This window comes from Branchiostoma floridae, chromosome 10, assembly GCF_000003815.2.
Source record: "Branchiostoma floridae strain S238N-H82 chromosome 10, Bfl_VNyyK, whole genome shotgun sequence".
Classification (NCBI taxonomy): Eukaryota; Metazoa; Chordata; class Leptocardii; order Amphioxiformes; family Branchiostomatidae; genus Branchiostoma; species Branchiostoma floridae.
In genome coordinates, this window is record NC_049988.1 from 7,046,520 (window position 1) to 7,061,946 (window position 15,427).

At 41.4% G+C, this 15,427-nt stretch overlaps 1 protein-coding gene and 1 long non-coding RNA gene across 3 annotated transcripts in view; one reads left to right on the forward strand and one right to left on the reverse strand.

Annotated features, from left to right (window-relative positions):
• Positions 1–11,158, forward strand: part of LOC118423927 (protein Abitram-like) — a 34,777-nt gene extending 23,619 nt beyond the window's left edge. Inside the window, exons 2-6 of the mRNA XM_035832243.1 lie at positions 569–620; positions 4,400–4,529; positions 5,539–5,615; positions 6,122–6,191; positions 9,935–11,158. Coding sequence (XP_035688136.1) covers positions 569–620; positions 4,400–4,529; positions 5,539–5,615; positions 6,122–6,191; positions 9,935–10,237 — 632 coding nt within the window. The 3' untranslated portion in view covers positions 10,238–11,158. The remainder of the gene's footprint in view (positions 1–568; positions 621–4,399; positions 4,530–5,538; positions 5,616–6,121; positions 6,192–9,934) is intronic.
• On the reverse strand, positions 632–5,630 carry LOC118423932. Of its 2 annotated transcripts, none has more exons than XR_004832140.1 (3): positions 5,522–5,630; positions 4,059–4,496; positions 632–969 (listed from the first exon to the last, which is right to left on the reverse strand). It is a non-coding gene; the product is annotated as an uncharacterized LOC118423932 (long non-coding RNA). The 2 variants fall into 2 exon arrangements; XR_004832141.1 differs by lacking the exon at positions 5,522–5,630 and adding an exon at positions 5,015–5,057.
• Positions 11,159–15,427: the final 4,269 nt, after the last annotated feature.

Genomic DNA, 15,427 nt, shown 5'->3' on the forward strand with positions numbered 1-15,427 from the left:
GAAGCTTTATTTTACACAATTTTACACAACTTTGTCTTGTATGAAACAAAAATTATTTTGACAAAGCTGGTGTAATATCTGGAAATATTGACACAAAATAAAGACTAGGTAAGAACCTTGTCACAATAAGATGTGAACACATGTGCATAGAGCCTGGAGTTCAGAAAATGTATATTTCATTAAACCTTCAATATTGAAGCCAAAAATCTTGATATCTGTAAAACATACCACTGAAATGAAGACAGTAATGATGTAAATGGAATCATACTACCCAGTAATTCAACTGACAAAACTAGTGCATTTAGCATGGCTTTTACTCCAGATTCTCTTGAACTGTGAAAGTTGACACTTTATTTTCATTCCACATGTATCATGACTAGCAGTATGTGTAATCATGTTTTCTCTGGTCTTTCATTTAATATCTTCAATTCCACAGAAAGATACTTCGGATTGAAATTTACTACATAGATGTTAGGAAATATCTCCTATCTTACATGTGGAACTACTAGTTGACTTTATAAAGTATGTGAAGATAATGGTGCAAATTTTTCAATATTTTCTCCTCCAGATGTACAAGGGAGACATCGAGAGGACCTGTGCATATTGCAGCATTCTAACAAGTAAGGATACACATTGCATACACTAGAGATAACATAACTTGACTGGTAATATTTCAAGTAAATTAACAGGTGCAATTTGAGGTAATACCGTTTGTAGCAGATAGGGGGTGCTGTGGTACAATTTCTGTTTCCACACCCCCATGCCAGCCTCACCCCTTAGCTTACTAGAGATGAATATTGAATCATCGTTTCTTCATCAAGGCTTCATAAATGAACTACATTTGCTTGGTTTTATAAATCCCTAGTTCCAAATACGCTTACAAAATGTTGACCAAGAGAAATTGCAGTAGGAACAATTTGACTGTGCCCCTCACCAGACAGGTACAATGTGGTCAATACAGACAGGCTTCTTAAGGTCTCATTGATGAGTTTCTTCTTCCCATAGACTTCTTTGTTATAATTCGTGGTTTAAATGGGCGCGTTTATAATGAAGCTACGTGAAATTTCAGCAGATTTTTAATTCTATGTCGAGCACATTTACCCAAGGAGCTTTTATCTGATTTGTGATTTTATCTGATAAAAGCTCCTTGATTTACCCTATATCGTGGGAAAAAATTGCCAACGTAAACTATACGTAGGAACTTTTTTTATAGCAATTACAAACTACGATTAGTCAATCCCCACAAAAGGCACTTTTTCGCTGCTAGTGTACAACCGCACCACTCAGAACCCACGACTGTGTACCTCCGACCTAGCGCGCGGCTGCAAAACTTTACCTGCTAATGTCTTCAGTTACAAATAAGTTTTCACCAATCTAACTTTTGAGATCAGCTCCGCTGGCTAAAAGGGAATTTCTCACCGCTAAAAACATGCGTCCGTGCAGCCGTTCATTTTTGGCTCGGATCTCTTTTAGTAGGGGGGGACATTAGTACAAACTTTTTGAAATACGCATCCTAAAATATGGAGATGATCTATATAAACACAGAAATCACAAAAATTAGGCAATTGTAAAACTCTAACCCCCCTGTACATACCCCCTGAAGTTTGGATACCCCCTCGCCATGTACTTGTGTGACGTTGCTAAGGTCTGCAAGCACTGACTGCATTACTTCAGTTCTTTTTTCACATTTTGTGTAATTAAATGATACAATACACTCCAAGATACCTTTCTATCAGGTTTTGGCTTAATATTCTTGGTTGCCATGGCAACAAGGCAGCAAGTATTGGGGCGAATTTCCATTATTTGGCCAAAAACAGGGAAATCACGGTAGGACAGTAATTCGTCAAGTGCTGAGAATAACAAAGAGTACCCAAATCAACTACAGAGTGTCTTTAGCTTCACAAGAATAGTGGTAAAATTTTCAGAAACTCGATGCCGAGGAATTGGGCAACTTCAAAAAGAAACATTGTTTCAAGGTTACAAAAACACAGTTTTTTTACCAAGCTTAAAACCAGTGTTTTTGTATATGTGTCGAGAAGTATGGACAGAAAAGCAACAGTTGACTGTTCTCTCTACTAGTAAGCTCTTTTGTACATGTACATACTATATCCAAGGCTCGAAATACTTTTTCTGCATACCTGGACTGTTGCAGGTAACATTTAAAAAAAGCCTGCACCCGACAAATTTTACCTGTACCACTCTGAATTTTGGAAGTATAGTTCATAGTAAAATTGTTCAGGAACCATTGCTATTTTTTCTTTTCTACAGAATATTACTTAATATAGGTGGTAGTGGTAGCATTCAATGCTGCTAATAACAATCCACGTACACCTACATCATATAACGTTTATGTATAAAAACCTAGTACTTGGGACCAGTGCATGTTACATGTAGGTGCAGGTAGACATCAAAAATATCTGCACAGCTCGAATTTTACCTGCACTAATCTGCACAGCTCCAATTTTACCTGCACCTAACCTGTATATACCCATTACATGGACCAGTGCAGGTTAGGTGCAGGTAGACACCAGAAATACCTGCACAGCCCCAATTTTACCTGCACTAACCTGCATAAGCAGGTGGTATTTCGAGCCCTGATATCTGTCATTGTAAGCAAGATGCCTGCGATACTGAATTTCAACAATGTTTTATTGGTACATCTATTTACAACAGAATCAAAAGAACCATAGTCAAATTTATACTCATTGATGGTGTCAATGGCGTGTAACATTGTTCAAGTACAATTTTAGGTTGACCGCAGATGGAGTTTTCGTGGTTATCGGCAGTGACAGGGCTGTGTTCTTGAGTTGGGCCAGCTTTACACTTACAATATATCAACTTCTGATGTTGATGTGAAAGATCCATGTTGGGTTTTCAGGGTTTGTAGTAGGTATTTCACTATTTGTCTCTCTTCCAATCAACAGCAATGTTTACAATCTCTTTCTCATCGAGTCCTTGCTTCTTAAGCTCCTCTTCATTTCTCTTCCAAGCTATCAGAATCTCTGGTATCCTGCCTCCTTTCCTGACTTCTCTACTGTACTGTCTAAACAATCCAGGTTCTCTTCTCTTTTTCAGTACCACTTCAGATTGGTAATTGTGATTACCACTTGGACAATGGCACTACAGACTTCTTATTTCCTTGTCTGTTGGAACGTCTCCTTAGAGATAAACCCAAAGGCTGCATCCTTTACCTCCAGCAACAGTGCTCGAAATACCCACTTGCACACTTGAAAATGTATTTTGGTTGGCGCAACGTAAGTCGTAATTTTAAATCCAGGTAGCGCAGTGGGCAACCTGAAATTTTTCAGTTGGAACACAACTTTCCCCCACCTACATGCATACGTATTTATTTCTTGATAGGATAAAACATAAGTTACATGTAACTACAGGGGTGCCTAATAGGGGTGAGTAAACGGTACAGAAAATTCAGGTTCATGCAGGTGTGGTTCAGGTCCAGAGGTCCGGACGTGAACCTGGACCTGATTCAGTATGTGAAAACTTGTGATACTCCATTTCGCTACAAAGAAATCTGTTTTGCAGAGTATTTGAGTACCACTGGCGTTTTAAAATCGTACAAGGCTAACTGCCTCTGTGCGATTGAGTGTAAAAATTGGTAGAAATGAATACAGACTATACTATAATATACCTGTAGCCCGTTTTGTCCAATTTTGAGTTTGGATCAGTCCATTTTTGCCATAGGGGTGATTTGGAATAGTCCATATTTGCATGGGAAATACATTTAGAGGTTCAGATGTCCACAATGATCTCTCCTGAAGTCAAATATTCTGCCAAGGATGCCAAAGTACAATTTCTAAGGCATTAAGCGTGTTTGGTAGTATAGCGTTATACTAGTTTAGTACATTGTCAACTTAAAAACTTCAGGGGGCATGTACAGGGGGGTTAGCAATCAAATATTTTCAAAATTTTTACATTTTCATATTCAGATGGACCGTCTCCATATTTCTAGGGGCGTATTTCATCAAAAACTGCATTTTTGCAAAATAGTGTCCCCCCCTACTTTTAGGGTACCCACTCGCGGAGTAATACATCAATGAGACCTTAATGCTGGGGTCAATGGGGAAAATTATCTAAGGGACCACCAAAAAAGGCTGCAATGACCACATAATCCTTCTATAGCAGTTGTCTAGTAGTACAGGTTTAACTAACAGCAGAAAAGCCATTTCATCAAAAACATTCTATTCTATCTGAAGATACTAAATCTAGAAAGCACATTCAATGAAAAATGAGAAATTGCTCTGTATCCATTACTAGTAATACGTCTACATATTTCATCATGCTATCCTGGTGAAGTCAACACCAGAATGTTGATATGTTTGTGGATATAGGATGATATGACTTGACAATGTGTCAATTTTTATTGAAATGCCTGTTGCCTTAGGGTCTGTATTGTGACACTGGCGGCCTCACATCCACTGATGGCTGATGGGAAGACTGTGGCCAGGGTCGATTTCCAGGTCACAGAAAAGGTCAATCGGCTGGACAACAAGGTCATCGGCAAGGGCAAGAGGGTAGGGACGTCAACATACAGAATATCAGCAAATACAATGGTCTAAACAGACATTATACATTATACATGATACTGTAAATGTTGTTATTTTTTGCAGTAGTTTAATGGTCATGGTTAGCACTGTTACCTCTTTACTGAAAATTGAAAACCAAGGCTAAAATGCATGCTCTGTCTTATTTGCTGTGTGCAAATAATCTTCAAGTGCCACTGAAATGAAATTTCCTCTACCATTCACATAAAATACAGTGTTTCCTGAAAACATTGTTTTAAAGAATACACATGGAATGTACCCATTGATTGATAGAGGAAATTTCATGTCCCTTGCACTTAAAGGGGCATTCCACTCCAGAGGCGAGTGTTATTTTCTAATAGATGATATTTAGGGGGATACAAATGCACCCGACTTTTCGGCTTGAACTTATGGTAAATTTGACCAAACAAGCTTGATTCAAGCATAACTACTCATTCTCTGAGGAATTAAAATACCTGCTTCTGGAGTGGAATGCTTCTTTAGATATCCAGAGATTGAAAGCTACCTGTTCAAGAAAGAATTTGTAAGCAGTGCACAACGAATGCAGTGGAAAATGAAACACATTTTATTTGTGAATGTCCCCAATTCAAAGCCGAAAGAAAAGGGTTATTTGATAGAGTGACCGAAATCACACCAACATTTTCATTGTTAAAAACGCCACAAAAGATTCTCTTCCTACTAACATCAAGGGATCAATCTATCATAGAACACATGGGGCATTTCATTTTCAAATGTCTTCAAGAAAGAAGTCAAACCCTGTAATAGTTACGTAGACTTAGTACCCCATTATGTATCGTATGTATATTCATCCACTTAATATTTGTATGTTAGAATTTAGTTTATCTACATGTATTCAGACCACATTTATTCATCTCATGTAATTAGTCATTCTTTTCTTGCAATTAGCCCAATGGGCATGAATTTGCAATAAACTTTATTATTGACCATCCTGATGAACCTACTCTTGTATATGTTGTAGGGTGCCCAGTGGCTGCAGGAGTCTTCCCCCTTGTGCCGTGTGACCTGTACAGACAACACAGAGTTCACTCTCTACAGGTAAGGAGGTCATACTAAAAAAAAAGTAAAAGAATTTCCAACTCAAGAAAATATTTCTCTCACTGGAATTTCGTTAAAATCGCTCAGTCTTCTTCAGCTAGCTGACCCCAATGATGTCAGCACTGGGTTAAAGTTCATTGGAAGTCGGTAGCATCCCCCGTCCCGGTTGAGAGAAGGTTGCCCTGGTTGGTCTGACCTTCTCTCAACCGGGACGGGGGTGATACCGACTTCCAATGAACTTTGACCCAGTACTGACCTCACAAGTTCAGAAAAATCTTGTCTACAGTACTCTGGTCAGATAGCTGAGGAAGACTGACAAATTTGGTTGAAAATTCCGGTGAGTAAAATTTTTCTCATGTAATTTACCGACTCAGATTGTTGTCTTTTTCATTTAAAGATTGAACAAAGAAAGATTGCAAAATAAAAAGATGGGTTGACATGGGTTTGTTAAAGATTGTAACATTAGTATGATCGAAACACATAAGAATTAATCTTATTATGTCCAGTTGCATCAAAGGCAAGCTGGTGGAAGTGAATGAAAACCTGATCAACTCACCTCAGCTACTGACAGAGAAGGTAAGCTGCCTCCCAGGTTCTTCTATTGTCTTCTTTTGGTCATGTTAGTTGTGTTTTTGGCTATTGGCCTCTACATGGTACAAAATGGCACAAAACATCCATGAACGCTGACAGTTTCATGTGCAAAGGTTAGGTGTGACAGGTTGTTCAGTGTAATATAACCAGCTGCTGCCATGTTGCGTGCCTGCGAAGCTGCCGTGTTGGTCTCTGTGCTGGAGATGGGTGATACAGGCTATGCATCTGCTTGCAAATTAGTTCTAACAGTCCTGTACTTATTTCTAACCCCACATCTTCTTTGAGATCTGTCCGAATGGTCCTGTACCTATCTCTACATTTGCTTAGAGATTTGTCCTAACGGTCTTCCCCTATCTCTAACTCAACAACTGCTTGGAGTTTAGTCCCAATGGTTCTGCACCTTCTGTATTTCACAGCTACCTAGAAATTTGTCCTAACCGTCCTGTGCCTATCTCTTACCCTACTAGTACATTTGCATACGGATTTGTTCCAATTGCCCTGGACAATGTGCCTATCTCCAACCCTACATCTGCTTGGAGATCGGTCACAATAGCCCTGTACCTCTTTTTATACCAGTATCTGCTTGTAGATTAGTCCCAACAGCCCTGTACCTCTCTCTACCCTCATATTCTTGGGGTTCAGTCCTAACGACAGTGTACCAGTCTCCAACCCTACATCTGCTTGTCGATGTGACCCAGTTACCTGACCTCACGATGACCTCACCCTGACAGATTCTGTCCACGCTCTCCCCGTGCACAATCCGATAATGACAGCTGATCGCAGCAAATTCGGCCAATACAATGAACCAAGGGGTATTCATATTTTACATGTTAATGCCTTATCATTATGTCTTCCTACAAAATTTTGAAGCTCAATACAGAACACGTTGGTCACCTTAGCCTCTTTGGCCCCCGATGTATGTACGCTATTGAAGTGTGAAAGTTGTAATTCTGTGATCCGTCGTCAAATGGTTGTCTTAGCAAAAACATCAGATTCTATGACTATGGGTTCCTTGTTGATCAGATGGAACAACACCATTGACTTCATAATATACCCACGTATCTCTGTTTCATAAAGATCTTTTTCCAGATGATATGATTAGCAAATCCAAACATAGCCTGATTTAATCGCGCTTCTCAGGCCCGTCGTACATTGCCGCGCCTATCAAACAATCCGCGGGGAGGAGTCTACAAGCTCCGGATAGCGGAGTTTGCGTTACACAGACTAATCCAAACAGATACAGTCCACATTCTACTCTTAAATTTGAATCTTTTATTGCGGTAATTTCACTGTATACAAATTGGCACTTCAATCTTTAAACTTCGTTGACGAGTTAGCTGTTGTTATGCTTTTAAAGAATTGCATTTTCATACAGGTAAAGGGGTCACACAATAGAAAACTTCAGAGGTATCATGACATGGCATCGCAACAGGTTACAATTCCACGAAATCATAGTTTTGTGTGACAAAATAATTCTTCAGTATTCCAGTACCATATTACCAAAGCGTAGAGGACGAGAATTTGTGGTGATGTCCTGCGGATCCACATCAGTTTCCCTCCGCCCAGCATCTCTCAGGAGATCGGTCCATAACTAGGCCAGCGGCCTCCTGACCGTTCCCTCCGACTTTAGCACGCAGAACACGTGCGAGGATCTCCCTGATGGACGACTCCCGTGCGTCAGAAACAACCCCCCGCAGGGGCATCTCATCCAATCGCCATCAATCATGACTCAACAGCTTTCGTCATCAGTTATCTGGAGGGTGGAAAGGGGGTTTCCCTCCATCGACTTCCCATTCATCATCGGACTAGCTGACAAGACCACTCGTTCCGGTGCTCAATTATTGATGCTGTAGGAAAATGGGCAACCTGTTGCTGCAAAAGGAGCTTATATTGGAGTATTGAAGTACGCCTTCAATAAGCTAATATCTCCGAATCAAGCCGGATTCAGGAACAAATGCCTTTCAAAAAATAGACGCCTTTATATATTCTTGCTTTGTCGACTTTAAGAAAGCATTTGACTCCGTCTGGAGAGAGGCACTCCGTTACAAATTATTGAATTTAGGAATAGGAATTTACAGTCATACTTTCATTCTTTGACGTCATCCTTTCAGTTTGGCATAACTTCTAGACTAAAATCGACCATATCAATGTCATATCTAGATCGTAAAGCGATGAATTACGTCTACACCTCGTTGTACAGATGTAGGTTTCCGTAAAGGAATGTGTCCCCTCCGGATGTCGTTATGGTTTTTCATTAACAGTATTTGCCTTGTGAATGATGACCGTAATCTGTTTAACGTACGCACCCGGATACTCTATATTCATCGCTATTAACTAGCACCGCAGTTCTGTCCAAATTGATTGGTATTTCAGCATGTCGAAACCCAGTGCTCTTTGAAACTTCCCGAAAAAGTTAACGGACTTAGTCGCAGTTCATTTGGTCATGGTTTTCCCAAGTTCTCGGTTGGCGTTACTAATTTTCAGTACGTTGCCTACAATGACATCCCGGTCGACAAGATGTAGGTGTTTTAATGGTCATTGATAGAAGGTTTTACAGTTCATAATAAGTTATTCCCTTGAAGTTTGAGTTGTGAAGTGAGTCAAACTTTAGAACGCCCTTTGTGTCCTGCAAAATGGGAACATCTTTGCGATGAGTATAAAGATACATCATGAACAGTCTACTGAAAAAGGGTAAATATTCTCGCGATCTCGGTGGTTTCAAGTTTGCGTTTGGAACAAGGGGGTATGCTTGAATAAAACAGTTGAGTCTGCCGTAAAAGGATACCGCGAACCTAAAATCATCGCGAACAATTTCCCTTCTACAGTGTACTCTTCATGATGACAGAGTTAAACGATCTACCAGACATACAGGACCGTTAGGGAAACTGCTGACAGGGAGAATGTCGGGTAATTGATGAAGTTTGAAAGGCGAGGCACGTGCAGAGCGTGGTGTGATTTAAGAGGCCTTGATGACCACACCTCGCAGATACGGCGATTGGAATCCGCAGGACATACATCAGGATTTGAAACGACAGCCATCTAACGGTCAATTTAGCGCAAATGAAAGAGTGCAGGGATCCCTTTATGGTTTGGAAGGCGATGAGAGAGGAGATTAAGTGGTGAGGAGTTATTACGCCGAGTTCTCGGGGTGGCCAGGCGGTCACCAGGTCACCGTGATCTACGGTGGAAGTGCTTAGGCTGTCGAGCAGATTCCGAGAAGAAAATCGGATGATGGTAGTGTAACGATTGGCCATGTGTGGGCAGTTAGCCCATGACAGTATTGTGATATGTGCTGTGAATTGGTTTCTGTACACGGGAAAGTTTTAGAGTCTTGGTGCTATTGTTCTTGTCCTGTTTTCTCGCCCCTCTAAACTCATAACTTACCCGTACTCTCTTGTCTTCGTCCTGATGATAACCCCATTAGCCGGTTTAACGCGAACTTTCACCGTTGTCAATACGTATCAAAATACATTTAAAATCGTGGACCGCTGTTAATGATTATGTTTCAGTTCACATAAAGTTGCAGTTATCCGGCCAAATCGGAACAAAGTGTTCAACTGCAGGACACCAGCATTTTCCATGGAAAAAATTCCACTGCATCTTTTATGCAAATTGTGGACATCTGACTTGAGCAGTGTTTGTGGCATCCCCCGTCTCGGCTCAGGGATGGTTGAAGCTTCTTTTTATATGATGTTATCTATTTGATGTTGTTGTGTTTGTTGTTAAAGCCGTCTTCAGAAGGCTACATCGCCATCGTACTTCCAAAGTTCGGCGAAAGCGACAAAGAGATGGCCAGACTACTGTCCCAACAACAGTACCAGGACGCGCTGGAACGCAGGGGACGAGAAGCCACATCGGAGGCCCGGGAACGAGACTTGGTCCAGGCACGGTCCAAGATGGAGGAGGAGGAAAGTAGCTCAAGTACGGATCCTGGGAAAGACCAGGCGGGGGGAAGTAAAGATTCTGGCGACGAGCCAAATCAAAAGAGAGCAAAGCTAGAAGTGACGGATAAAGAACAACCATCTTCTTAGGCTTTTACTGTATTCTCAACTATGATTTCAGTTGTATATCACTCTGCATCGACAAGACGTACTTCCCATACTTTCCAAGTAGCTAGGCCCCGTAAACACAACACCAGTCACGGTTATACGTATTTTTTGTTTCGTATTTACGTCCCAAGCAAAATGATGTCGCCCTGTGACTACTTTTTCAATGTTACGACTGAAAAAAAGGTGAAAACAAAACATACTTATACGGGCTTGAAATGAAAATGCTGTGCGTTCACCAAAGTTTAACCGAAGGAGGGTAGTTGTACGAAATGTTCAGGATGATACATGTAATCATGTCTCTACATTTTCTTAACTTACGGTTAATCCTGGTTTAAAAAGTAACCTACAAAATTCTAGGATCTGTAATTGCGTCCAATGTGCAATGGGAATTGACAGTATCGTAGTCTACATAGGACTAAGGACGTCCAAGGACGAGATTATGCGAAGAAAGACTGTCCTTGGTTTCATCTTCTTTAACTTCCAGGAAGGGGCCGGTGTAATCACGTGTCAATCACGTGGACAGCGAGGGGCTATGAAGCCTATAGTTGTTGCGTAGAAGTGCGGTTACTTTTCCTCTTAAGGGTACGGTTTACGTAAAGCTGATTTTTTGTCCAGAACTTCCACGATCATTTACACTGGTAATTAGATATTACATTGATAAATGGCTTGGTGTCTTGTGCTGTTTATTTCTTGAGGTATGTTGTCATGGTAACCCTAGTGTGTTGTATGTTCATGCTGTCAGCATGCAAGAGTGAGAGTAAGAACCTGTGACCATGACAGCAGCGAGTGTTTGAATGCCACATTGCCACAATGGTTACCCATAACTTGTAGTTTACTTATCAGAAGACCAACGAATCGTTTTACCTCCATGAAATTACCTCAATGAAAACTGGAGGTACTATTTTTGGTGTTTCTGTGTGCTTTTGTGTGTGTTGCCGGATGTATGCGGTCAGGTAGATAAGTATGGTAGTTGGTGCGGATAAGGGTTGGGAGGACGAAGGTCAAGGTCGATTTGGGGCCTCTTGGCGGGTGACCTAGGTACTGCTGCAGAATTTCCGGGTTTTGTAGGCCCACTAGCAACTTGCTCTGGAACTACATGGGCGTTTTTGCTTTAAAAACTCTGTACCTATTGGGCAAGAAATGTCTTCTACGATTTCTCACCTAATACAGAATTAATCTATCTCAGGTTTAACGATGACAGTGGTATAAAATGCTTGTTTCTGTGGTAGCAATTCTAACCCTTCTTGCTAGTACTTCCTACTTTTTATACGAGGAGAATCACTCGACCTAGTTCTGAGGACATCTCGCATCTTGGATGGCCTACTTGGCTTCCTGACACAGTACCTTGAGATGTGCCCCATGCTCTCCAGTACGATTCATCAAGGTCTGCCTGCCTGTCCCTGCTGACTGATGAGGAGCACTTGCATGACCCTTCCTACGTCCATAGTGTTTAAGTTACTGAGGCATCTCCGGGATACATCGAGCCGTGGCTGATCGCGAAACGACCTCTGTCTCCTGTGCTTATCCGTCCAGCTGGGTGACATTTAAATGTTGAAGAGAGAGGGAGAGAGCGTGACAGTTAGCTACTTAGCTACTGCCTTGTTGCTAGGGAGATGGTCCAGCTAGTTGTGATGGTTGAGCTGGGAAGACGAAGGTTGAGCTCCGATCCTTTCCAAAGTGCATTTAAACAATACTTGAACACTTTTGTACCACCAAATCATAATGCGTCCGACTGTGAATTTTCGACCGAACAGTTGCTCATAAAGTGACAAAGTTAGGGCCATAATCTTCTATACATCATAATGGACCGTTTTAGAGCCAGCAAGCCTTAGTGACAGATAGTGATGTTTTGCTAGTGATGTTTTGCTATGCAACTATCAAACTATAAACATTGCATGGCTGAATGATCTTCAATAGCTGCTACTACAGTGACCAACGACAAGAAAGGTGAATCTTGTCATTTTGCTAAGTCCTGACCACTTGTTGAGGGGCACAGATTGATGGCATCCATCAGCTGGTACATCTCTCCTGTGAGCGATCAGGCCGCAGTGTAACGGTCTCTCCATCTGGAAGAGTTCTACCTGATTGCCAACAGAGTGACCCGAACGACCCGTGTCATCATGAAACACGGCTACCATAGGCACTGTGTGTGCTTCCCAACCCACTTCTTATATCGCCACAGCTGTCTTCAATACAAGTGTAACAACCACACAGCTGACTTGGGGTTTCTTCGGTTTATGTGAGCTCTTTAGATTATTGCTTCGTCCGTCAACCATAAATTCATCTAGAATCAATACATCTCAGTTTTTCCACTCATCATCTCAACTTCTACTCTGAGATAACTACTGGTGCTTTGCTATGCTGCTATTGCAGCATTGAGGTAGCTTTCTAGATTTGTGTCTTTGTTGCCATGTCCCAACTATTAAACTTTGCTAAGCTGCCATTGCAGACGTGAGGCAGCTTTCTATATTTGTGTCTTTGTTGCCATGTCCCAACAATTAAACTTTGTTATACTGCCATTGCAGTCGTGAGGCAGCTTTCTACATTGTGTCTTTTTGTCCCCATGTCCCAACTATTAAATCAAGAGCTTGAAGGTTCTGGCGCAGCACGGGTCAACGTTGATTGACCTGTTTGCTTTTACATGCCAGAACTCACTGAATGAACAATTACTCCACGCCTAAGGGGTAAGCAGAAAAGAAAAACTGACAGCCTTTTGAGTATTTTGGCACCATGCCTGGTAGTCGTACTTTTAGGTTCACTCGCTCGGAACAGATTAACACAGCCGTGGCTTTTGTATCTGATGGAGTGGCTGTCAAGGAGCTTTCAGCCTTTTCTGTTCGTTGTCACATTTGTCGTTTCGCTTTTGTGAGCAGCGGAGAAAGACACAATGCACATGTCTTGAAGGAAATGTCTTCTACAATTTCTCAGCCAATCCATCTCTGGTTTAACGATGACAGTGGTATAAAATACCTGTTCACCCAGATACCCTTTTGAACTTTTCAGTGTTTATCATTCTTACTTGTATAAATCTAAACGACAGGGGTCTGGCACAATCTTGATAGTGTCAGTGGGCGTTTACGATGTTAAGATGTAAATCGGAGCACAAAAAGACGAATACACTTGGACAAAGATTCCCAACAAGTCCTCACTGTCCCAGTTTTTCTGAAGTGATGACATAGAGCAGATAACTTTTTTAAAGGTAAACTTTAGCACAGTTCGTTTCTAACGAAACAAGACTTCGGAGATCTCATACCTCCATGAAATGATTAGAGCTTTTGTAGGTTTAGTGTTGTCTCATTGTCTGCAAATAAGGCTGAAATTTTGTCATTAATTGCTGTTCTATATTCTGCTACTCATTGTTTCTGTATAAGCTACATGCATATTGAATACCATGGCATGTCTGTCTTACCCCTGCATTTCCAGAGCAATCCTATACCACATCTTCATTTCATCAAATGATATCTGCTACAAACAAAATCAAGACTATGGTATAGAATGTGCAAGAGAAAAGATACAAAAAACGGAGTTTTTGATACAGTAGCAAAGGCATACACCAGTAGGCCCCTAAATCGACCTTGACCTTCGTCTTCCCAACACCTACTCACATACCAAATATTATTACAATCCATCAAGAGGCTCTAAAGGTATGCTGACTACAAATATCCGGAAACACACAGATACAGATACACCTACCGAAAACTGCACCTCTTTCATGGAGGCAATGACTATCTAATGGGGGAACAATCATGATACGTGTATGCTATGCATGTAGGTTATATAGCGGGAAAGACTATTCAGGCTAGACCGTACAGAAAACCACGCCATAAAGAAAAAGTCTCATGTACTGGCTGTTGAAGACGTAGTTACCCGGTTGCGCCCTTGAAACATAATTTAAGTTTGGTATGAGTCGTATGACCTTTTCAATTTTGTTTCCCCATTGTCGAACACCACAGGCCCAAGTATTGTACTTCTAAATCAAAGGTAACAATACCTTTCCTACATGTATATTGGCATCGTTGCCTTTTGGCCCAGCAATGATTCAACCAGCGGCCCCATTCACACCGATTGGAAAGGATTCGTCAAGCTTGTAGTTTCGCCGAGTAAGCATTACGGGTACAACAATGCACAAGAAAGGCTTAATGATGTCCGGGAGATTATAACCTTTCCATAGGAACCGGGGAAGAAAGAGTAATATATTATTAAGTCACATTCATCACTATACAAAGCAGACTGTATTTTCCAGTGTTAACCACAGTGGGGTAGGGCACTGTGGTTAACACGGTGTAAGGTGTGTATCAGACCCACGTTAAAAGTGCTAATTCTGCGCCTGGTCAACTGAATAACTCAAGTCCATCAAATGATCAGTTGTGATTTCAAAGTCCATATCACAAGGTCAACGAGCTTCGGCCGTATTTCTTGATGGCCAGAAGGTCGCTCGATTTTAAAGTTGACACTGAAGGTCGCCCATATTTTCTCCAGCGTATCTTTACCCTACCAATACCATATCTTGATAAAGGGCATCGATTACCTGAGAAGAGAAGGTGGGCCCTAGATATTGCGCGACGATTTAGAGTACAACGGGCGTACCCCTGCCGAACATGTCATTTAGAGCTTGTAGAATTCATTTAGAGCTCGAATTCTACGATCCGTAGGAAAGCCTTGTAGAGGCTACGCTGGTCGATCGATTTTCGTGCTGTGTGGCAGGAGCTTTGTAAGACGAATCGACCGATTGGCAGGTAGCTTGCTACTGTTTATTTTGACACTAGAACGAAGCACGCTGAGACTTCGTGATCCTACGACACCGGAGAACAAAGGTCTTGAAATGACGTAGGAAATGGTCAAACTCCCGGACCTGGGGCGCCCCCCCAGAGAGGCAATGCTTACACAAACCACTCAGAGATCGGGAACTGGGACATCTGGATAGGAGCTACATCTGGTAGGCAGGATCGGTTGGGATACGGATCAGTTGATCATGAGAGCTTTTACTACCTTGTCCTTTAGTGGAATTGGTTAAGTACTGGCTTTTGTTGCATTCGGCGTCAATGAGTATACATGTTTCTGAAACAAATCAACAATTCCTTTTTTTTCGATAGCTTTCCTTGTCTATAAAAACATGTTTTGTGAGTGGATTGTACGGTATTACCCGAATATCTGTCCTTGCATCTCTGATAA